This window comes from Podarcis melisellensis (genome assembly GCF_964234715.1).
Source record: "Podarcis melisellensis genome assembly, chromosome: 1".
NCBI classification, from domain to species: domain Eukaryota; kingdom Metazoa; phylum Chordata; class Lepidosauria; order Squamata; family Lacertidae; genus Podarcis; species Podarcis melisellensis.
Window position 1 is genome coordinate 133751122 of NC_138528.1, and position 24011 is coordinate 133775132.

General features: G+C 44.9%; 1 protein-coding gene across 4 annotated transcripts in view; it reads left to right on the plus strand.

The window, feature by feature from the left end:
• The window catches only part of ERBB4 (erb-b2 receptor tyrosine kinase 4), a 779780-nt gene that overhangs the window by 749924 nt on the left and 5845 nt on the right, over window positions 1-24011 (plus strand). For 3 of the 4 annotated variants that reach the window (XM_081904442.1, XM_081904441.1, XM_081904444.1), the window contains 3 exons: window positions 2270-2367; window positions 5759-5929; window positions 23587-23634. In XM_081904442.1, the coding sequence (XP_081760568.1) occupies window positions 2270-2367; window positions 5759-5929; window positions 23587-23634 (317 nt within the window). The remainder of the gene's footprint in view (window positions 1-2269; window positions 2368-5758; window positions 5930-23586; window positions 23635-24011) is intronic. The other variant, XM_081904443.1, reaches the window with a different exon arrangement.

Sequence of the window (24011 nt, forward strand, 5' to 3'; positions counted from 1 at the left end):
CAGTAGCCCCGACAGCTTACCCCACACAATCTGCATTATACTGTGCCATAAAGATGAGGCAGAGATGAATAAAATGCTGCATAGAACAGAATCGCCAGATAACTCAAGCAACTGAGTGAAACCTCAGACTCCAGGGGAAGATTTGATTGTGTGTCAAGTATAGAGAAAATAAAAAATGAAAATAACAACACAAGGAAGTGTCTCAGAAAAGAAAAGGGATAGTTAAGATATGCACCATGTCATCTTGGAAGTGAGTATAAGAGGACTCATTTCCTAGACTCCATTTCAAGCCTAGGTTTGGCACTGGAACTGCCTTTGTCACCCAGATTGATGGCCTTTCTCAAGACAGAGAGAGGGAAAGTGTTAATTCCCCCTAACCTCCCAGTGACTTTTGATGCTATTGACCATGGTACCTCATAGTCTCCAACTTTTCCCAATCCAAATCCAGGACACCATGCCACCACAACTCCACCATGCCACCTTGGCCTGCTGCTGCCACCGTCCCCCACCTGCAAGCACACCTATGCTGCCTTGGCCTACCTGCCGCCTTACCTTTGTCAGCTCACTGCCACTTGTGATGAGGCCAAGCCCTCCTGAGCCACAAGGCCTGCTGCGGCTGCTGATATACTTCCAGAAGTTGGCGCCGCACTTTGCAGAGGCACGTCTGCAGCCATGACAGGCCTCAATGGAGGCCTTGAGGTGGCAGCAGATGGGGAGTTGGGACATTCGGGATTTAAAACGGAAGCTGAGGTGACTTCTGTTAATCTGGGATGTCCCGCTCAAAGCAGGACAGTTGGGAGGGACAATATGTACCTCCTTCGAACACCCAGGGAGGGCGTTGAGAGTGGAGGGCCCTGCTTTGCAATGGTTCCGCTCCTCCCTCTCAAGAGGGTTTCAAAGAATGGGGATGGAAGTCTTCTACGTGACCCTGCGGAAGCTGACCTGCAGAGTCCTGCAGGGTTTGATCTTGTCTTCCATGGTATTTAATATTGATATAAAGTTGGTGGTAATAGTCATCGGGGAATTTCGAGCGAGGTGTGATCGTTATGCAAGTGTCAACCATTTCTTTCTCTCTGTTCCATCTGAATTATGAGAAGCAATGCAGATGCTAAACCACCATGTGGAAGTTGTAATAGACTGGAAGTGGGGCAATAATTGGAAACTGAATCCAGGCCAAGCCGTGGTGTTGTGGTTGTGGTTGGTTCTTGGGTCCAGGCTTTGGAGGGACACCCTGCTCTAATGGGGCTTTACTTCCTCTGAAGGAGCAGTTGTGTACTCTTGAAGCCATCATTATCATTTGAATAACAGGTGGAATCATTGTCTAGAAGTGCCTGTCCAAACTCCAGATGGCTTGCCTGCTCCGGCCTTTCTTGGGCAGAGATATAAGCTGGCCACAGTTATCCATGCTCTGGTAACTTCCAGACTGAACTTTGTAAGCATTCTGTGTGTGGCTGCCATTGAAAACAATTGAGAGATTGCAACTGGTGCAAAATACAGTGGCCAAGATCCTTCGGGGCACTGCCACAGTCACATGTAATACCTATTTCGAAAGGACTGTGCTAGTTGGCAATCACCTTCGGGATACTTATGGTGACATATAAAGCCCTAAATGACTTGAAGTCCAAATATCTGAAGGAATGTCTCCTGCCATTGCATTAAGATGTGCAGAGGAGGCCCTACTTCGTATCCTTTTGCCAAGTGATGTCTACATTGTGTGGGTGCATGGGATGTCCTTCTCTGTTCTATCACCAAGCTTATGGAATGACACCCACCCCATCCATGATGTGTGTCATGCTCCAATGTTACTGACAGGTAAAGATAGATCTTTGTCCAGTGAAGCGAAGTGCATTGTGGATTGAGTGTGTGTTTTACTAAATTATTACCATGTGAATCTTATCTGTGATTAACATGTTTAGCTGGTCAATATTATTTTTCTATTTTTGAACACGGTTCATTTTTATTATTTTACTGTAAATGTAATGGGCAGGTTATAAGTACCATAAGTAAGGAGTAAATATGCTTAAGATTTCTGCTCCTAATAAGTAAGCTTAAACCATGATATGGAACAAATATTTAGGAAATGAAAATGTAAGTTGTACTGAGTACAGTAAAGAATAAAAAGCCATAATATAGTCCATAATATAGCCAACTTCGGCTGGGTGGTGCCTTGAGTTTATACCTCCTCTTAAGGACTGAACTGTTTACGAAAAGCCATACATTGCTTGTTATTAACAAGAAGCATTTTTCCTCTCATTGTATCTGGCCTTAGGTTGGATGATTGATGCTGACAGTCGGCCTAAGTTCAAGGAATTGGCTGCTGAATTTTCTAGAATGGCTCGAGATCCTCAGAGATACCTGGTCATCCAGGTGAGCAGCTCTGCAGTAGACCTTCTCTTTGAATGGGCTTTCCTAAGATCATTTTAAAGGTTACACAGGGACGAGCTCTTTTTTTTGCTATCAAGTAAACATTCACAAGTGTACCACTACTATTCCTGGTTTCTGACTAACATTCCTATATAATGCATGAGTTTTCCAACAGAGTTATGTCACAAATACATTTTGGAGAGTTGTGTAATCACGTAATCTAGGTATTTTAAATTTTTAAATCTGGTAAGGATGTGTAATTTTGTGTAATAGTAATTTTGGTAGTCAAATTAGGGATGGGCGAATCAGTCTATTTCCTGCCCATGTCATTTTCTGCTACAATATGCATTAATCCGTTTTTTTAAATGCACCAATATCAAATTGCATATTTTCTCATATATATATATATATGGAGAGAGAGAGAGAGTTTTCAAAAATCAAAATGCACATTAGGTAGTATGAAAACTTGTTAGATAACTAAATCCCAATCTGATAATTAATCTGGGAGGTGACGACTAGGTCGATTCATAACAGAATTCACAAATACTGAAGTTCTCAGACATCCCTAAATCTAATGAAAAACTCCTCTTGAGTTTCACTGAAATTCCTCAGGCAAAATCCAGTGGGTAGCCTATGGGTGTACAAAAGTAGAGATGGACAAATTGGTTTAAATTTTGCATGTGACTGATACAAAGACCATTCTGTCCTATTTGTCCTTGCATGTATGGATTCTTTTTGAATCGACACCACCATTATCTGAACCACCATTAACAATGTGGTCCAATGGATGCCTTTCAAAATATTATTTATTCTTTACAGGGTCCAGCCACTTGTGACTAGCTAACTAAAAAGCACAGCAGCTGCTGTGCAGATTGAGATAGAACTAGAAATGGCCCTTTCTATCACCATCCCATGGTGATGGGGACATTGGGTGAGTGGAGTGGGGGCACACATGGCTGCCCCCATTGCTAGATCACACAGAGGTGCTGCATCTTCCATCTGGATTTCCATCCGAGAAGAAATCACGATAATTTCAAAGGGCAATGTTCTATGGTGTCTTTCTGCAGAAGGAAGAACAGGAACAGGAAGGAGGGCAGTTTTCAGCATTGTGTCTCTCCCCTCCAGTCCCTCAGTGCTCCCCTTGCAAATCTGCTTCAGAGGGTCCCCAAGATATTTTGCCTCTAAAGAAATCCCAGAGTCCCTCTGAAATTCATTGTAAGGGAGAGTCTGAATGCAACTAGTTTCACACGCCTGCACTTAAGATACTCACTGGAGTAGTCTGTGGTCCTTTGCTTGCACATGGAGAGATCACCATAAGGCTCAACAGAGTCCTGTTTCACTGTAACAGCCCATTCCAGAGAATGACAACTCTTGTCAAGTTATGAGTTTCCTGGAGTTCAAGTAACCTGACAGACCAGTGGCAGAGGAGCAAGATGGATGTGGAAATGGCCTCCAGTGCCCTGGACTCCCATGGAATGTGACAGGGGCGGAGGAAGAAAGAGGACTCTAATTCTAGATGGACTGGGAAATCTGTGGTCTGTTTTGTCATGCATGATCTTGTTGAGATTCCTGTATTGCGGGGGGTTGGACTAGATGACCCCCAGGGTCCCTTCCAGCTCTACAATTCTCTGATTCTGTGTTGCTGGACCACAACTCCCATCATCCTTGACCATTGGCCATGCTGCCTGGGGCTGATGGGAGTTGGCGTCCAGCAACCTCTGGCCTGCCACAGGTTTTCCATTCCTGGCTTATAGGGATCTCTGCCTGTACTGGCTCTCCTCCCTTCCCCTCATTCAGCTAAAGAGCTGTATATAGTGAGAAAATATTTTCCCCATCACCATTTGTGTGATTATGTTATTACAAGGCAGAACAACAAGTATAAAATGACATTCCAGTTAAATTATTTATTTTACTTCAAACCCAAACCCTTTTTACATTTTCATTTAGCATCTGCTCTGTAAGTGATTTCTTTTTTAAAAAAGAATATACACCAAATTCTCTTATTAAGATGAATGGAAAAAAGGAGTGCTTTTCCCCTTTCTTAAAAACTGAATGCAGCTATTTAAAAAAACCAGCACCTTAATATTCAGTTTCCATGCTCAGGAGAGCCTTTTTAAGTACTGTAGTAATTACTCAGATAGAGGTAAAATGGATTGATTCTTTTTTGCTCATTTGGGGGCTTCTTTGGCTAGTGCTTGCACAAAGTGGCTTGAACTGAGGCACTGAGAAAAAGAGTTAAAATGTGTCAAGAAATATTCCAACTTGAACAACGTCAGCTGTTGCCTCGAGTGACATTGCCTGCCGGGTTTCCCAGAGTGTCGGGCTTCTGTTCCTGCAAGGGCCAGTGTTGAGAAGGAAGTCTGGGACCTAGCTGGTGGAGCACCGCAACCAGGAGCAGACGAGTGTGACAACCTCAACAGCTGCGCCCCCCCCCCCGCCCCTGCTCCCCTGATCCTTTCACCTGGAGATGGCAGCAATAGAGCATCAGGCCTGCTTGCAGTCAGCTATGGATTTGTGCAAGCGGCTAAGCACCGTCTGCATCTAGAGAGACTTAAGTAGTGTACCTAAAGGAATACCTCTTCCCATATCAACCCTGGGTTAAGACCCTGGGTTAAGATCTCCTTTATCAGCCAATATGCTACATAACAGCAAAGGTGAGGGCTATCCCATCATCAGCACCTCAACCCCAGGAAAAGAGGTTCCACCCAGGCATTTTTAATTCTTTTGAATTTCAGTTTTGTTTTTAAGGATTTTAGTTGTTACTAGTAGTAGTGTGTGTGTACACAAAACTGAAAAGGGTGATACATAAAGGTTTTAATTAAATAAAATATAGGGATAATAATACTAACTTACCTTAGAGGGCTGTTGATGATTTTTAGTGCTAAACAAAATTGCTAAAGAAATGATGGTGATGGTGGTGATTATAACAGAATAAGGATATTATGAAAATTATTTCTGTCTATCTCTGTCTACAATCATTTTAACTTCAGTAACACAAACATTTCACAAAAATAGTCAAACTTGTCAAAAGCAGATGCCTGGGTCATCCTTCACCCCCAAATAGCACCATTAGAGGAATGTAGAAATAATAATAATGGGGCTTTTGTTTGACTGATAACAGTTATTACACTTCTGTCATCATATTCCCAAGTTTTGACCAAGAATAATTTCCTTCTTTATTTAGTTTTAAAGAGCCGTTCAGAAAATGTGTAAAGGACAATAGAATTTGATTGGAGAAAATATGAGAGCATAATGCACTTGTATAATAATGGAGGGCAACAAGAATAACTAGACAGATAAGAGTCTATAGCTATAACAGAAAGATTATTGGTAAGGCAAAATAACCAAAGGATGATTTCCCCCCCCCCCTTCTCCATCAATGTACCATATCTAGGGTGACGATCGCATGAAACTCCCAAGCCCAAATGACAGCAAGTTTTTCCAGAATCTTCTGGATGAGGGAGACCTGGAAGACATGATGGATGCTGAAGAATACCTAGTTCCTCAGGCATTTAACATTCCTCCACCCATCTATACATCCAGGGCCAGAATGGACTCCAACAGGGTAAGAGCAAACAATGATGTTAAACCAGAATCCAATGCACACAAGGCCAAGTAGCAAAGTCATCCGCAGACTCCGTTTAAATATCACGTTCAATGAAGCCCACATTTCCCTAGGAAATGGAATCACAAAGGGAACTCATTATTAATACTCTAAGCGACTTGTAGGAAGGTTCAGAGCAAGAAAGGCGCAACATACAAGCAACACATTTCAATAAAGTGGTTCCAACAACCCATAAACAGCTTACTCCTGAGTAGGTGGGTGTACGGCTGCAGCCTCAGGAAGACACTTCATAGCTGTTTCACAGAAGCGTGGAGAGATGGCTGATGAACATGGCTCACATTGACACATACATTCAGCTAAGTCAACACTCTGACCTTAAGACCTGGATGTGCCAGGAATATGTCATCCTGCCTGCCTGCAAGGACACTAAATGCATTCATGAGTATACACTTTTAACCAGGTGTATATTTTCCTTGATACAAAGGGTCAAATTCAACATGGCACTAAATTTTTGTTATTTTTATTTATTTAAATGAAAACCAATATAAAATGAAAACAAAACCACAAAATACTGGTATAAATACAAAGCCGTTTGACACACCTCGCCCACTAAAAGAGGCCAAGGGTCTAAGTGGCCCAGCATGCCTCCTGGGGAGAGCATTCCATCAGCGGAGAGCCACCACTGAAAAGGCCCAGGCTCCAGACCTCCCTTGGAGAGGGCAGATGATGATCACAAGGTCCAGGCTGGTTCAAATGGGGACAGGAGGTATTGAGGTCCAGAGCCACCTAGAACTTTATAGGTCAAAGCCAGCACTTCAAATTGGTCTTGGAAACTAATTGGTAGCCAGGGCACTCATGCCAGAATTGCTTTTATATATCCAGGACACTGCCTTGTATTGGTTGGGAATCTGTGCATCAAATTCTTTCCCAGCTGTAGTTAGTTTCTGAACTATATTCAAAGGCAGCCCTACATATAACCTATTGCCTAGATGTTATCAGGGCTAGTGAACAAAATTATTTATCTGAAAACAATCCAAAGTAGTAATTTGCACAAATGTATTGTGAGCAAGCCACTGAAAGGTAACTATGCTTTAATCATGATGGTTTAAGTGGCATTAACTTCATGTTTAACTGGGAGTACAACAGAGCAGCTTCTCCACTGATGCAGGAGGTCCCAGGGCCAGCACTTTCCCAATACACTCAAGGAAGGTAGCAGTGGTGGGCATTCTGCACTCCTTCTTAGGTGGGCTCAGAGGAGTTTATTGGGCAGTGGGTTGCAAACTGGTCTTGATATGTTCCTGGAAGTGTGTCTGTAGAGTGTGCATGGTTGCCTCATGGGGGGGGGGGCTCCATTGCTGGTTTCCCTAACTGAAATACAGTTGGCTGTGGATTGAGAAAGAAGCTCTTTCAGCAATGCAGTTTAGGACCATTTGGAAGATAACGAGGAGTAAAGAGGCAGTTTTGAGCAGTTGGATGGAGGAGAGCTGAACAGGATCCTTCTATGGAGCCCTGTTTGCATGTGGGGGCTGGAAGGCAGGTGCTGTCTCCCCTGAAGCTCCTTCAAAACCAGAGGGGAGGATTAGCAGAAAGAAAAATGGGCTGGCCCTACACCCCTTGGGGTCAGACCTGGTGTACTTTTGGCTCCGTGTCTCTTCACCACTAATACTATATTATTTTGTTGTTGTTTAGTCATTTAGTCGTGTCCGACTCTTCATGACCTCCTGGACCAGAGCACGCCAGGCACTCCTGTCTTCCACTGCCTCCCGCACTTTGGTCAGGCTCATGTTGGTAGCTTCGAGAACACTGTCCAACCATCTCGTCCTCTGTCGTCCCCTTCTCCTTGTGCCCTCCATCTTTCCCAACATCAGGGTCTTTTCCAGGGAGTCTTCTCTTCTCATGAGGTGGCCAAAGTACTGGAGCCTCAGCTTCACAATCTGTCCTTCCAGTGAGCACTCAGGGCTGATTTCCTTAAGAATGGATACATTTGATCTTCTTGCAGTCCATGGGACTCTCAGGAGTCTCCTCCAGTACCATAATTCAAAAGCATCAATTCTTCGGCGATCAGCCTTCTTTATGGTCCAGCTCTCATTTCCATACATCACTACAGTGATGCCCCGCAAGACGAATGCCTCGCAAGACGAAAAACCCGCTAGACGAAAGGGTTTTCCGTTTTGGAGGCGCTTCGCAAAACGAATTTCCCTATGGGGTTGCTTCACAAGACGAAAAAATCTTGCGTCCCCCGGCGGGTTTTTTTGCTTTTTTTGCCCTTTTCCTAAGCCGCTAAGCCGCTTATCAGCTGTTCCGTTGATAAGCCGCTTAACAGCTGATCGCTATAAGCCGCTTGACAGCTCTAGCACTAATCCGCTAAGCTGTCAATGGGCTTGCTTCGCAAGACAAAAAACCGCTAGACGAAGAGAATCGCGGAACGAATTCTTTTCATCTAGCGGGGCACCACTGTACTAGGAAAACCATGGTTTTAACTATATGGACCTTTGTTGACAAGGTGATGTCTCTGCTTTTTAAGATGCTGTCTAGGTTTGCCATCGCCTTTCTCCCAAAGAGCAGTCATCTTTTAATTTTGTGACTGCTGTCACCATGTGCAGTGATCATGGAGCCCAAGAAAGTAAAATCTCTTACTGCCTCCATTTCTTCCCCTTCTATTTGCCAGGAGGTGATGGACCCAGTGGTCATGATCTTCGTTTTTTTGATGTTGAGCTTCAGACCATATTTTGCGCTCTCCTCTTTCACCCTCATTAAAAGGTTCTTTAATTCCTCTTCACTTTCTGCCATCAAGGTCAATAATAATAATTATTACTATTATTACTATTACTATTATATATTTATTTATACCCCGCCTTTTTTCCTTGATGGGACTCAAGTCAGCTTAAAGATAAAAATAAGAACTGCTAAAAGCATAGAAAAAAATAGCAAACAATTAAGCATTGATAGAATTAAAACTATATACATATACAAAATCTGTTTAAAACATACAAATAATTACAATAAAACAGCACGGCCTCTTCGTTAAAAGCAGTCCGTTCTCAAAAGCCTGTTGGAACAAGGAAATCGGAAGGACAACAAGGAGGAGGGAGCCAGTCTAGCTTCTCTAGGGAGGGAGTTCCAAAGTTTGGGCGTAGCCACCGAGAAGGCCCTCTCCCTCCCCAACCTGCCCTGAGGTCCTCAGAAGGAAAAAGTTGTCCCCCTCTCAGCTAAGGCCCCAAGTAGCAGGGCTCAGAAAGGGCCAGCCATAGAAAGCAGTAAGTACTGAGCTAGAAGGAGCCAATGGTCTGGCTTCCTGTGTTCATAGAAGTCCCTTTTAGAATAACATACACTTTCAGAATTAAATAACTGGTGGTTGTAGGATGTATACACAAAACAAGTGAAATGCCCTGAAATTCCTTTTGGTAACTTGGATATACCCTTGTTTGCTCTAATGAACATTAAATGGGCCCATTATAATTGGTGCTATTATCACAAATGGTGAATAAATTGATGCAGCTTAAGCAGTTTATGTTCATTGTTACTGGAAAATTAAATTTTATGGCAAAGTTTCTGTGCTCTTTAGTAAAGCAGGCATGGAAAGTTGACATCTAAAGAGATTAAATTTTTTATCTAAAATAGGAATAAAAATGAATGTCTCATTAAACTATCCCATTAGTTGCAGTGGCGTAGCACGGGGGGTGCAGGGGGGGCCGGCCGCACCAGGTGCAACATCTGGGGGTTAGGGTTAGGGGGCGCAAATCCACGGGTTAGGGGGCGCAAATTACTTGCCTTGCCCCGGGTGCTGACAACCCATGCTACGCCACTGATTAGTTGAATGGATTTTTTTAAAAAAAGAAAGAAAAAGAAGGAATTTCTTTGCCAATGCTGGCCCCAGGATTTGGGGGGCTCTTAGGTCCTTATCTCCCTGAGTCCCATTAGCTTGAATGAAGGACACCTAGAGCATGATCTTGTGGCCCCTCTGGCCTTGTTCTGTCCTCCGTGCAAAGGCCTTTTTGGCTGCTCTCTGAGCCACAACAAATTCCTGCCCCTTCCACTCTCTGGTGCCAGCCTTCTTCCTGCTCTTTGTACATGGAACAAATCCCACCTTTTGGGTGTGAAACAGAGAATAAAACTCTAAGTTAGAGAGAAAGTGCTATGATGAGGTATTGTGGTCGTGGTGTCTTTCCTGTTGATTGTAATTTTGATTATTGTTTTGCATGCTTTCCGTGCAGAAGGTCCCAGGTTCAAATCATGGGGTTACCAGTTATTAGAATCTCAGGAAGCAGGTGATGTGGGAAACCTTTTCCGGGGACCCTGTAGCACTGCTGCCAGTCACTGTAGGCAGTCCGGGATAGATGGAGAAATAGCTTCCAATCTTCCTATTTAGAGTCAGTTCTGTCAGGTTGCCTCTTGATAGCTGCTTTTCAGTTTAACTAGAGTTAGCAAGCTGTAAGTCTAAAATTCTATTTTATTTAATTTTTCAAGAGCTCTCACTCTTGAACTGGACAGAGCTACTCACAAGCCCACATAATCAACAAACCAGCAACTTCAAGGACAAACCAGCACTGACAAGAACAGGCTGACTAGAGCCTTTCTACCCGAAGGGCTTGGTTTTTTTACTTGCAGGGTAATTTGCTTTTTTTAAAAAAAAAAAAGTTAAAGCCTTCAAAAATGTGATCCTCATCTTACCACCTTAGGATTCTAGCTGAAGGGCCATCGTTTAGCAGTAGAACATATGCTTGCTTTGTGTGTAAAGATTCCACGCACTGTGATGTTGTTTCTAAAGTGTAAGGCACTATAGATATACATTTAAAATCCCAAGTTCAGTCCATGGCATCTCCAGGTAGTGCGAGGAAGGATCCCTGTCTCACAGCCTGGGAGCCACAGCCAGATCGTGTGTCAACTGTGCAGTGCTGAGCTAGACAGACCGATGGTCTGAGTTGTAGAAGGCATCATCCTGGCTCCCCTCAAACTCTGACACCTACGAGGCCCAGGCAATCTGCATGAGAGCAGGAGTCATCACTGCGATGACTACTTTGATAGCACATGGGGCGGAAATGCATGTGTGAGCAGTATATAGTACAAGCCACAAACCAGCACAATGTTGTGGGTTTCCTTCCTGAAGAGAAAAATGCCACTGTCTGAATTGGTGTGAACAATCTGGTGTGAGAAGAACTGGGGGGTGGGGTGGGGGGTGTAAGTATAATACATAATCATATATAATCTATGTAAAGGAGCCATATATATTTTTACTGCAATGCTATGGAGGAAAATATATTTTTGCTAAGACCAGGAGACTGCCTTCCTCATTATTCCCTGTTTTTCTTAAGGAATAATCAGTGATAGTATAGGAAACAAAGGCAGGGGCCCAGGGGTGAAAATAACATTTAGATTTAAAATGTTAATGATTATTTTCTCTCCAAATCTTTCTTTCATTCTTTTTTGTACTATTACCAGTAGATTCCCCAAACTCTTCTAACATCTGAAAAATAGAAAATCTCATCAAGGCAACCATTCTTTCCTTTAAGAGGCCAGGAGTGCCCGTTTATGGGTTTCTTTAACCACCACCCCCCAACAACTGTAATAAAATTGGGGAGATTATAATCAACTTTCTATTCACCTGTCTAGGCTGGCTTCTCGCAGCCCCCCCTCCCCCCCCTCTGCAGATCCATCTCTAAGAGCTCCCCTGTTCAGGCCAGTCAACATGCTGTAATGATTGCTGCGCTAAAGGCTTTGGAGAAGATGTGCTCTATTTCATTCTCAATGAGGGCTGATGGCTTTTGAGAGGCTCAGAATATCCTTTGATTACTGTGTAAAGTAGACTGGGGGAAAAACAGGGAAAGGAGGGAAGGGGCAGGTGAAATGCGTTCATCAAGCCTTTTTTGTGCTTCCAACCCATCTCCTCCTTGCAGCACAGCACAAACATGTTACCTTTTTGATTCCCTCTGGAGGAATTTCCCCCCACTCTAAAGTTCAGAACTCCAATCCTACTGCAGTATCACACAGAGCTTGGTTTCACTGCCAACTCCAGGGCCTAAAAATATAGGAGCCTGGCAATGTATGGCCCTTGAGACATCACAAGGCTTTTCGTTTTGTTTTAAATTTAGACAGGATGGGAGGATCAGAAAGGCAGTGTGAAGCAGTTGTTCTCAAACTTTTTTCCTCTGGGCTACACTTTCAGAATAAAAAATTACTCATGCCACATTAAAAAAATAATAATAATGCAAGGGATTATGCAAACTGGAATAGGATGTGAGGGGGTGCAAAAGAGTGGGAGTGTCACTGTAGCAGAATCTCCAACCATAATATCCAATCCAATAGACTCCCAGCAGTAAAGGAATATCACTGTCAAGAGCGATCGTAGCCGCAGGCCTGCCAGTGGCATTCATGGAGACCCCAAGAGCCAAGAATATGACATCCAAGTCATATACTTCCATGCTGAGGATGTCCACACAGTAGCCAGGCCCAGAATTAATTAATTCTTCCATTTATATTCCATCTGCCCTCCAAGGACCTCAAGGCAGCAGACGCTATTCTTCGCCCTATTTGAACTTAGTTCTACCCAGTTCTTGCTTCCCTGAAACTCTTCGGTAACTCTCATTCCCACGCGTAGGAGTGGCAAATCTCCCCTGTGACATCTTTCTGTCCCCTTGCGTGCAGGATTACAGAACTGCAGCAGCAAAGGAAACCACACACCCCTCACCAGCATGCACAGGCCCAGACAACTGGCATCAGTCACCCTAGAACCTGAATCTTCTGGCCCCGCAAACAACCTGCAGACGGCCACTCCTTTGACAGGTGCACGCACACACCAGCCATGCGCCGGAGGAAATGCCCTCCCAACTCCATGGCTTGGGAGCCCTGCTGGGAACGGGGAAGAGAAACAATAGGGCAGACATGGGGAGCCTTTGGACCTCTGTTGCTGAACTGCAGCTCCCATCTGTGGCAGCAAGCACAGTCAGTGGCCAGGGATATGGGAGTCATACTTGAGCAAGACCACCTGGAGGGCCAGGAGATCATGCTCACAGGGTGCGGTCATGGGAGTTCCCTGGTATGACGGTATCTTCAAATGCAGTTGCGCCACCGATTTGTATTATGCTACTGGCGGAGTTATTTTCCTTTCCTTTCCCAATGATCCCTAGAATTGAAGCTGCCCTTTTCCCAGCTGCTGCCCACTGGTTCAACATCTTCACTGAGCCATCCACAATGACCCTGAGGTCTCATTCCTGGTCACTCCCTGCCATTTCAGGCCCACGAGCCATATATGTGAAATTAAAATTATTGCCCAAACTTGCATCATTTTACACTTGTTTTACATTGACTTGCATTTACCGTTTTGCCACCCATTCACCCAGTTTGGAGAGATCCTTTTTGAGCTCTTCATCATCACTCTTGGTTTTAACGCCCCTGAACAAGTATCTTCAGCAAACTTGGCCACCTGCCTGCTACCCAATAACTCTCAATGGTTTATGTACAAGTTAAAATGCGCAGGCCCTAATGCCGATTCTTGGGGACTCTGCTTTCTACATCTCTCTATTGGGAGAACTTACCATTTGTTCCATTGCTTGCTGCCACTTACCCAATTCCTGATCCAGAAGAAGACCTTTCCTCTTATCTCTGGGCTTTACCACTCCACATCTTCATTGGGTGGGCATAAAGCAAGGATGGGATTGCATTTTTAATCTCACCATAGATCTGGCTACAATTTCCTTAGACTAGCTTCTGCAACTCAGCACATTCAGTAACATTGAGGAAAGGGAAGCTAATGCACTTGGCTGCATGCATGCACCGCCTAATAGCGCCTCCAGTTTTACCTCGAAATCTTTGTGGCTTCAAATGCATGCTTTATTTGACTTTCTGCAGTACTGTTTTTATTCTGGATTGTTTTATTTGAGGTATTAAAGTGTTGTAAACGGCTTTGAGATCTTTTCTTAAAATATATAAAGCAGTACAGAAACAAAATGAAGAATAATAAAAAGAATAATTTAAGGGAAAAAATTAGGACAAAATAGGAACAGGGATAGCTAACAGAAACAAGCACTTCTCCTTGAAAACAGAGTCAGGATGTATGAAATAGTGGAAGCATTCCCAGTGCGACTGCCACTGTGGTCAGCGTATGACAGTTTCTTTGATGGGAAATATATTTAATGTAATGCATCACCACCTTCGCCGGCCCTCTCTGACAGCCTGCAAGAGTGGAATAAGGGAGCCAGAGGCCAATTGGGCAGCAGGTCTCTTTGAGTCTCTGTTCTTGTTCCCCTGGAGTCCTCCTCCTCAGCCCTGGCCCAGCACCAACCAGGAGAGTAAGGCTGCTCAGGAGCTGTGAGGTGGAGAGTGGGGAGGGTCCCGTTGCTCCTGCCCCCCTACTCAGATTGGCAAGAGCAGGCATGGAGCTCAGGAGCTGCATGGCTGTGGCCTATTTCCTGCAATTAGTGCTCAGGGAATGGCGAGCCATGGACACGCTTCCCACTCTGCCACTCCGCCTTGTTTCTCCCCCCACAGCCTGCTGTCTCGTTATCTAGCTCATTATTTCTTTCATGAAAAGAATGCAAAAACATGCAGGGAAGGCCCTTTCCCCTTTGCTTTATTCATATATTCCATTTTGCTATGCCTCTTTTTTTTGGGGGGGGATGTCCCCGTCTCCTTTGGATGTGGATTGAAATATCCTTCTTTTAGGTACTCCTAAGCAAGGCAGGTGGGGACGCAGGTGGCGCTGTGGGTAAAACCTCAGTGCCTAGGACTTGCCGATCATATGGTTGGTGGTTTGAATCCCCGCGGCGGGGTGAGCTCTCGTCGTTCGGTCCCAGCTCCTGCCCACCTAGCAGTTCGAAAGCACCCCTAAGTGCAAGTAGATAAATAGGTACCGCTTTATAGCAGGAAGGTAAACGGCGTTTCCGTGTGCTGTGCTGGTGCTGGCTCGCCAGAGCAGCTTCGTCACGCTGGCCACGTGACCCGGAAGTGTCTCTGGACAGCGCTGGCCCCCGGCCTCTTAAGTGAGATGAGCGTACAACCCTAGAGTCGGACACGACTGGCCCGTACGGGCAGGGGTACCTTTACCTTTAAGCAAGGCAGCGTCTGTCTGCTTTTTGTTCCATATTCAGAAGAAAACAATGTGGCTCTTGGGAAGAGGTGTGGGTCCCCTCCGGGGAGCTTTCTCCAATTTGAATTTCAGTTCAGTTCAGATCTGCTGTAAATACCAGCCTGTTCCTTTGAAATATTTGCTCTGAGCTGATGGGACGGCTCTGCATTGTATTTTCTATCTGCTTTTCCACTTGGGTATATGTAGGATATTACCCAGATCCACTTGCATAAACCAGCTGTCCTTATTCCACACAGAGCTCTTTCTGAAATCTTTCAACTTAGTGGAGCAGCTATATCGTCTTGCCAGGGTAGGAGGACTTGGTTCATTGACTTTTCCTGAATACTGACGTGCATCCTATTAATTGTTTCTGTGGATTACAGCTTAGGAGCTATGACCTAATATTTCTTAAATGGTCAAGCAGAGCATCTGAGAGCTGCTTGGGCTATGTGCCACACACTTCCCCAAAGGTTGCGTTGCTCTGGAGCAGGGCTCCACATCATGCAGAATGCTGAATTACCGTATTTTTCGCACCATAGGACGCACTTTTTCCCCTCCAAAAATGAAGGGGAAATGTGTGTGCGTCCTATGGTGCGAATGCAGGCTTTCGCTGAAGCCTGGAGAGTGAGAGGGGTCGGTGCGCACCGACCCCTCACGCTCTCCAGGCTTCGCGGACCTCTTCGCAAGGAGCGGGAGCACTCCGGCTCCTTGCGGAGAGTCGCCAGCATGCCGAAGCCTGCGCGCGCTGAGCTCAGCGCGCCCAGGCTTCGCGGACCTCTCCGCAAGGAGCCGGAGCGCTCCGGCTCCTTGCGGAGAGTCGCCAGCATGCCGAAGCCTGCACGCGCTGAGCTCAGCGCGCCCAGGCTTCGCGGACCTCTCCGCAAGGAGCCGGAGCGCTCCGGCTCCTTGCGGAGAGTCGCCAGCATGCCGAAGCCTGCACGCGCTGAGCTCAGCGCGCCCAGGCTTCGCGGACCTCTCCGCAAGGAGCCGGAGCGCTCCGGCTCCTTGCGGAGAGTCGCCAGCATGCCGAAGCCTGCGCGCGCTGAGCTCAGCGCGCCCAGGCTTCGCGGACCTCTCCGCAAGGAGCCGGAGCGCTCCGGCTCCTTGCGGAGAGTCGCCAGCATGCCGAAGCCTGCGCGTGCTGAGCTCAGCGCGCCCAGGCTTCGCGGACCTCTCCACAAGCAGCGGGAGTGCTCCCACGGCTTGCAGAGAGCTGCCTGTTTGCGGGCTGGGGTCGGGGGAAGCTCGAGCTTCCCCCGCCCCAGCCCCGCCCCTGGGGGGGAAAAATAATTTCCCCCCCTTTATTTCCCCCCAAAAAAATGGGTGCGCCCTATGGTCCGGTGCGCCCTATGGTGCGAAAAATACGGTAAACAAAATCAAGCCGAGATTTACAATAATGCAAATTCTGGTGCAGAAGCCATTGATCCAAATAATTAAGGAATTTAGATTCCTCAAAATTTTCACTTTAACCCCCTCCCTGTCATCTTTGTGGAAATACTGTAGCCTTCCTCCACTTGTTTCCTTTCAGAGGTTTCCTTTCACAGCTCCAGCCAGCAAGACCAACGGTTAGGGATGATGAGAACTGTAGTGCAAAACACCCGGAGGGCACCATGCTGAGGGAGCCTGAAACCCAACATTAAACCCCACAAGCAAGTGTGGGGGATTCTGGAAAACAGATACGTAGTCTAGGACAAATGCCCCCTAGGCAAGGAGCGTCTCACTCTTTTGTCTTATTTCATATATAGCACATTTTAAGAGTTGATGCAGTATTATTTCCTGATGCAGAAGATAACAAATTTGCAGGCAGTGATCAGAAACTGTACATTTATTTATGCCATGTGAACTGGACCCCCCCCCCCAATGTCTGCTGCCCCTAATTTAGGGCCATCTGCCCCTAAATCCAGCCTTGGAATAGGTCTATGAGTGGCTGTTGGCCATGACAGCCAAATAGAACCTCCACATCCAGCACAATTCTTACGTCTGCAAAAGAGTGGCTATTCAGGGTGGGGCGCATACCCCAATTTACACTTCCAACAACGCCATGGGGTCGGTTAGGCTGACCTAATGAGTTTCACAGTGAAGCAAAGTACAGTATAGAACCTTATGGTGTCTCCCCATTACTCTGCATCTAGTGTGCTCCCACGGCTAGTTTTCAAGGCTGAATTAATATACGCCATATCAGTCCTGTCGTTTCCTGACGAGAGCTGTAAAATGTGTTTTTCTCAAACCAACTTCAGTCTGAATAGAAAACTGGATATGGAATGATCAGTGATATGAACATTTGAGGTGGTCATTGCGCATCCGCAGATGGATACATGGATGAGAGTTTCATGAATAGGAGTTCCAGGAGGGATTGCATGGGCACAGAAGGGGGGGGGGGTTGATGTTCATTGGGTGAAGCCATCCCCAGCCCACCTATGATGTCAACAGCACAGTGCAAAGGAGAGAGAGGGAGGGAGGTGCCTAGCTGAATTTTAAGCTGCTAATCTGAATCTGAACCCTGAGATTTCACAGGGACACATCTAATGATTTCCTTGTCAATTAAAGCCTTAGGTGCCTGGTTCCATTACCTCATTTATCTTCTTCTGTATATGCAAATTTTGTATATCAGTTTTGCAAATTAGGGCAAATATACTGCTGGACAAGCAGGACTTAATTGTTCACGGGATACTGAAGTAGGCATAGGAGGGTGAGAAATCCTGGCAGCTGGGAGCTCAGATCTTTGTCTTTGCTCGTTTCAGTAGTGCATATCTTCATACAGCTCCACTGAAATAGTCATTCTTTAACCTTTGCTGAGAAAATTGCAGCCCTCTCGTCTAGTGTGAAATTAGCAGGCAATCAAATACAACCCCTAACAGAAAGTGACACCAATTATGCAGTCACTTTTCAGATGTGTCTGTATCCCCCAACAGCTTCAGAGCAGCTGAACAGCAAATGTTTGTGCAAAAGTACAGAGCTAGGGAGTACAAGGTTTGCAGCAGCGATGAATGAGAGCTGTGGACGCTTGTGTCCTGAAGACGCCCCCCAATGCTACATGGTAAGCGTCAGAGGCACTGATCTCCTGTGTTTCCAGCTGTCTCAAAAGCAGCAAATGCAGCTTTGAAGGAGGATCCTTTTTCCTATCGCCACAGGGAGGATGTGTAGCCATGGAGGAAGGAAAGCAGCAAGAGAAACCAGCCCTGAATGATAATGGGGACAAAGCTCTGATCCAAGGCAAGAGAGTATAATGGGAGGGGCCATGCAGAAGAACGATTTGGGTGGCTGTTCCGGTGCAGACTGAAGTCCTGATGCAAATGCACGGACGTGTGCTTTAGCCCCATCGTTGCACTTCTCAGGCTTTCAGCTCAGCAGCAATTGTATTTCCTGACCAAAGTGACATTTCCCTACAAGACGTAAAACATGTGTCTGTTTCCTGGATGAACCTGGGCAAATATATGCTCCAGGACTGCTTCTCAAAAAGCTGTCCAACAGCACTTCTTGGGTGAAACTGAGATCCAAATTCTAGGATCCTAGCCATGTGCTGGGAAGGGCTGGGGCTCAATGGGAGAGCATATGCTTTGCATGAAGGGCCAACATTGACTCCCAGACATCTACAGGTAGGAGTGGGAGAGACACCCCCCCCCCTGAGGGTTGTTGCCAGTCTGTGTAGAGACAATACTGAGCCTCAACAGTTTAACTCGGTATGAGAAGGCAGCTTCCTGAGGGGATCTTATTGACGTTTATGGACCTAACAGCAGCATGGTAAACAACCAAATTAGCAAAGTTCTTCAGGGTAATCCCTCAAAACATATTGCAGAACCTTTAGCACATTTATTGCACCATGAGCTTTTGTGGACTAGAATCATGAATGGTGCTGACAGTGATATTTAAGGAACATAAAACTTGATGGTACGAGCGCAGTAGTAGGACACTATTGACCCCAGAAAAACAAAGTAGGTAAGATGCCTCTGTAATAAAACATTGCAGTGGGACGTCTTTCTGTCTCGCTGCTCCATGGCATTCGCCCTCCCCCAGGTTTCCCTCCTGCCCATCCAAGAGTAAGCCTTCTGTGCATACTGAGCATGCTCAGTTCTTATTGGCCTGTTTTGCTCTCACCCAACCCCTCACCAATTTTGGGTGTCTTTTTTGGGGGGGGGCTAATGCAAATGTGCCCAGTCCTCCATTGAGTTCTATGGGCTGCCCTTGTTTCTTCCCCTTGCTCCTCAGTGTGAACCAGGAAATAACCTATCCAGACCATAACATATTTCTCTCTACACATCGCCCCCCAGCCACTCAATTCCCACTCCCATCTTGTTTACACTCACTCCCCTTCTTGCACTGAAGTCCCCATCCCATTCAATAGAATGGAAACGTAGCCAATTATAATTTTAAGCTTATATTAACTAAAATTTGTAGTCAGGTCGGGTAAATAATAGCCTGCCAGCAAAGGTGCTGCTTTGATTTTAAGATGGCTACATTTGCCTTTAATATTTTAGGCACTTTATAAATGATACAAGAGCTGGGAAAATGATCAGTGAAGTTACTATGGGTGTGGGGAGGGCAAGCAAACTCTGGCTTCTGAACTGGGCAGATGGAACAGAATTGGAGGAGAACAGTTCATCTTTAGCAACGGCTTCACAGTTATTCCTTTTTCCTTCCTTAAGAAACCTGATCTCCCTTAACAACCTGCTGTCACAGTGGCCATAGCAAGATGTCTTCAGTGCCCAGCCACCATTCTCTTGTCCCACACTGCCCCAGGCAAAGCTCTCTTTTTACTATTTAGTATCACCATCGTTTGTTGGTTTACAGTGCTAAAGGTTAATCATCACCCCCTGGATTTCAGTGTCTTTGATTTTCCTACATGGGAGCAGTGCCTTGGCAACTGGGTTCCACTTCCTACCAGCCTTTGTGGGAGCACACACCCCAGGCATGCAGCAGCTCTGTTTCCTGGCCTGTCAAAAGCATTGCATAGTAGTAATTCAAGAATATTGGTTCAACCTGTTGCTTCACTCAACACCAACCCTTCCCTTGCCAATACATAATTTTCTAGCTGGTGAGAAATTATTCACCTTTCCCTCCAGAACCCATGCTCACAATCAAGAGAAGGCGGATAGAGCGGGGGCGGGAATCTGGTCTCCGTTTTGTTTTTTTATCTTAAGTACAAACAGGTATTTTTGAGGCTTCCAAAATTATGGCATTGCATTGTAATTAGGAAGCAATTTAACGACATTTAAGAAACAATTATGTTGCATTTAATTTGTGCTTCAGCTGTTTCCTGGCATTCTTTTTTTGGAATTGTGACTATGGCACTTTTATCACTTAATGACCAAACACACACAAAAGCTGAAGCAGCTCAAACACCCTTTATCCCCCCCCCCCTGCTTAGTATTTTGTTTTTAAGAGGGGGGAAAAGGAAACCATTTATCAAAATGGTTCCACGGTATTCCTTGTTGTAATTTTGGAGCTTGGCAGGTCACTGACTAAACATTGTGATGGTGAATATGTCCCCTGCAGTTGTGTGAACCTTCTTTAAATAGCAAGTATGTAGTGATGTGGGGAGCACAGTCAGGATGAAGACTGGTTAACACTGCAGCCCCAACGAAGAACCTCCCTCCCCACAGCTCTTATTTGGCATGGGAACCATCACTGTATTTCCTCAACAAATCATCATGTTTTCAAAAGGTTTATGCAACTAGTAGTGGTACCTTTCTGAAAGGTGATTCAAACAGTGAAGAAGGAAGCCCACAGAGAACTTTGAGCCACCTGAGAATGCTTCTGGTGGATTAAGAGCAAATGGCAAGCTCTGCTGCACCAAAGGCCTTCTACTCTAGCATTGGTTTCCAAAATGAGCTCAGCAATTGTCTGTCACTGGAGGTAATAGAGCCATCAGAGGTAGTAGTAACCATGGAAGGCTCTGTCCTCCATGGATTTCACGAGTCCCCCTTGAAAGATGTCCTAGTTGGTGTCTGGCACTACACCGTATAGTATTGAATTCCATAGTGTACGTTCTGTAGTTGTCAGAGCATGAAACTATGTGTCAAAGCCTCCTTTCATGTGGAAAGTTAGCATACCAGGGAGAAGGTTGCAAGGGTAGACTTCTCCCTTATATGTTGAAGCAGCTTTTGGCATTCTGGACTCTTATTTTCCCATGAAAACTACACCATGTTCTCTTCCTGCAAGTCTGAGTAAGTTCTCAGTTTTTGACCACACCAAATGTATTAATCTGTGCATATTTTCTTGTACTCCTGAAGGTTTCTCAATGAAGACTACTGCTTTGCTTTCTTAATCCCCCTTTCTTAAAAAGCAATCACCCGAGTTTGAAAGTCAGCCTTCAATTTATTTTATGAATGGAGACTACAAATTTGAATGAAATGAATTTTGTGAAAAAAGCAATGCTATTGTTTAAAAGTTATTAAATGAGTTATTACATGGTACTTCTGTTTAGTTGTCTACTGCTCTTCAAAATTATGCCCAAAGCAGCTCACAAGAGAACAGTAAACAAACCATCAATATATAGGTACAACAAAACCATAAGTATTCCAAGTGCATTTCACAAATGTAGTATTTCCCCCCTCCCCATATGTCATTTGTTTACATGAATAATGCAAGGAAATGTTTCCCTAGCTGGCAGGAGGGTTAAGTGTTCTCAAGGCCAAAACTAAGGTTTTGGCTTATGCAGGACCTGAAACCGATGAAAGACCCTAGGCACCATCAGTAGCCATCTTTGTAGTTGGAGTCTGTTCCAAACCAGATGGAACTGAGCCAGGCAGAGAGCAGGGACTATGTCTGGCAGGACTCACACACACTTTATATTATATCAAGGCTTTATACCAGGGTTAAAGAGAGGCTCCACAGGACTTTTTTGGGGGGGGGGTCACGTCATTAGAATATGACACTAATTATTCTGCTACTTGCTTACTTATGCAACCCTATTGCCTGGGACTGTTAAGAAACAGTGGTCTGCTAGCAGGCTAATAAAATGAAATTTCCTCCTAGAGACAACTCTGCACTTCACAGATCTGTCAGGAAGCTCACTAGGTGTGTAAGTATTTAGGCAGGCTGCTTGTTGAGCAATGCATAGTAGGAGTTACTGCTTGTCTGGAAAAGCTGCTCCCACTGCAATAATTCTGATCTTTTTCTGCCTTCTTTCTAAAATAATACCAGTAGTATTATTCATTAAAATGTGTATTGCAGCACCTAGAATCATTTATCCTTACAGCAATGCTGTTTGTGAGGTAGGTTGGTGTTATTGCTACTAACAGTAAATCTCACTCTGAGAAACTCTTGGGGAAGGTCTCCTCTCCCCAGAGAAACTGAGTGAAATGATCCTCCTCGGTTTGTTTGCCCACAAGTAGGATGGCGGATTTTGAGAGACCTCCTGCATGCACAAGTCAACTTTTGGTGTATGACCTTGGTTGAGAAGAATATTTGGGTGAGAAAATGAAGAGATAAGCCACCGGGGGCAGGGGGTTCCCCGCTTCTCATCCATGCATCATTTTTGCTTTTTAATCCAGATTCTACTACTGACCTTACCTTCTTGATTGAGGCCACCATCACACCTAGTTTGGCCCTGTAGTCTGTTTACTGTAGTACAGAACAAAGATGCAAATAGTATCAAATCATTCCAAAGGAAGAGACTATTAGAAGGATGGTGAACATCAATAAGTGATGAATGAAAACAAAGTGGGCCATTCTTTTGCATCTGAATGGATGTCGACAGAATTTCATTAATTGCCCTCTTGACCCTCAAGACATAGAACTGTAGAGTTGGAAGTGACCACGAGGGTCATCTAGTCCAACCCCCTGCCATGCAGGAATCTTTTGGCCAATGTGGGACTCGAACTCACAGCCTTGAGATTAAGTGTCTCATGCTCTACCGACTTGCATTTCAACCCCAACCTGAAAAAGGGTTGAAGTAGAAGAGTGGGGAGACCGCCAAGATGGACTCATGCCACATACTCCATTACATGAATCATTTTACATTCTAAATGCTGCTTAGGAAACATCGTCTGGTTCTGTGGTATTGTTCTCTCTGTCTCTCTGTCACACACACCTGAAAATATTTACTGAAAGAAAAATCTGAAAACGGTATCAAGCAGTCGGGTTGCATATTCCCTGGCTATTACCACATTAGGTTTTTTATGCCACTTTAAATTTTTACCATTGGAAAACCTATCTTAGGACAGTTCTGCTTGTGTGTCTGATAAATATTTGCCACATAAGAGATTCTGACAATTCGGTCCTTGCTTTCTTTTCATTCTTGGGCAACAAACTCTTTCTTTTTAGATCAGGTGCGTCAATAGTTGGTGACGTTCCATGTGACTCTTGGTTTGAGGACAAAAGCTGCATGCCTGCTACTCTCCTTCCCATCTTTTCAGCCTTTTCTCAACCATTTCCCAGTCAAACCCTCCAGACCTTGAGTTCACGCAAAACTGCTTTTGGATCCCTTTCCCTAGGGAGTTTTCCCTGAGCATCAAGGGCTGAATTTGACTGAGATTTGAGTAAATCTCACCAATGTGCATGTTTTTTCTTCACTGATTCATGGAGCTCATGTGACTTCTTTTCATTCATGCAACCTCTTACTATATCCATCATTCCAATTTTTCTTTCCTATTAGAGTGAAATTGGACACAGCCCTCCTCCTGCCTACGCCCCTATGTCAGGAGTAAGTATTTCCCAATCAACCTTCATCAATTAGGGGTTTGTCTGTCTTTTAAAAACATTTCATTCCTTCTCTTTTCTTTCTAAATTCCATCACGTGCCTCTCACCCATTTCCTCAATTCTAGTTCCAGAACTTACCATGTTCTTGAGGGACTGAGTAGTCTCTCTGATCTCAGTGGAAATTCTACTGAGAGCTTGGAACTCTACAAAATAAAACATCACCAGGGTTTAATATCTGCTTCAGAATAAGTTCCTATTTTACATTACTGTCAGGTGTTGCTAATTCATTATTCAGTTACGTTCTCAGCTTTCCTGATAACCAGAAATGGTTATGATTTAAAACAAGGGAGTACAGACGGATTAGGAAGCCACTCTCGAGC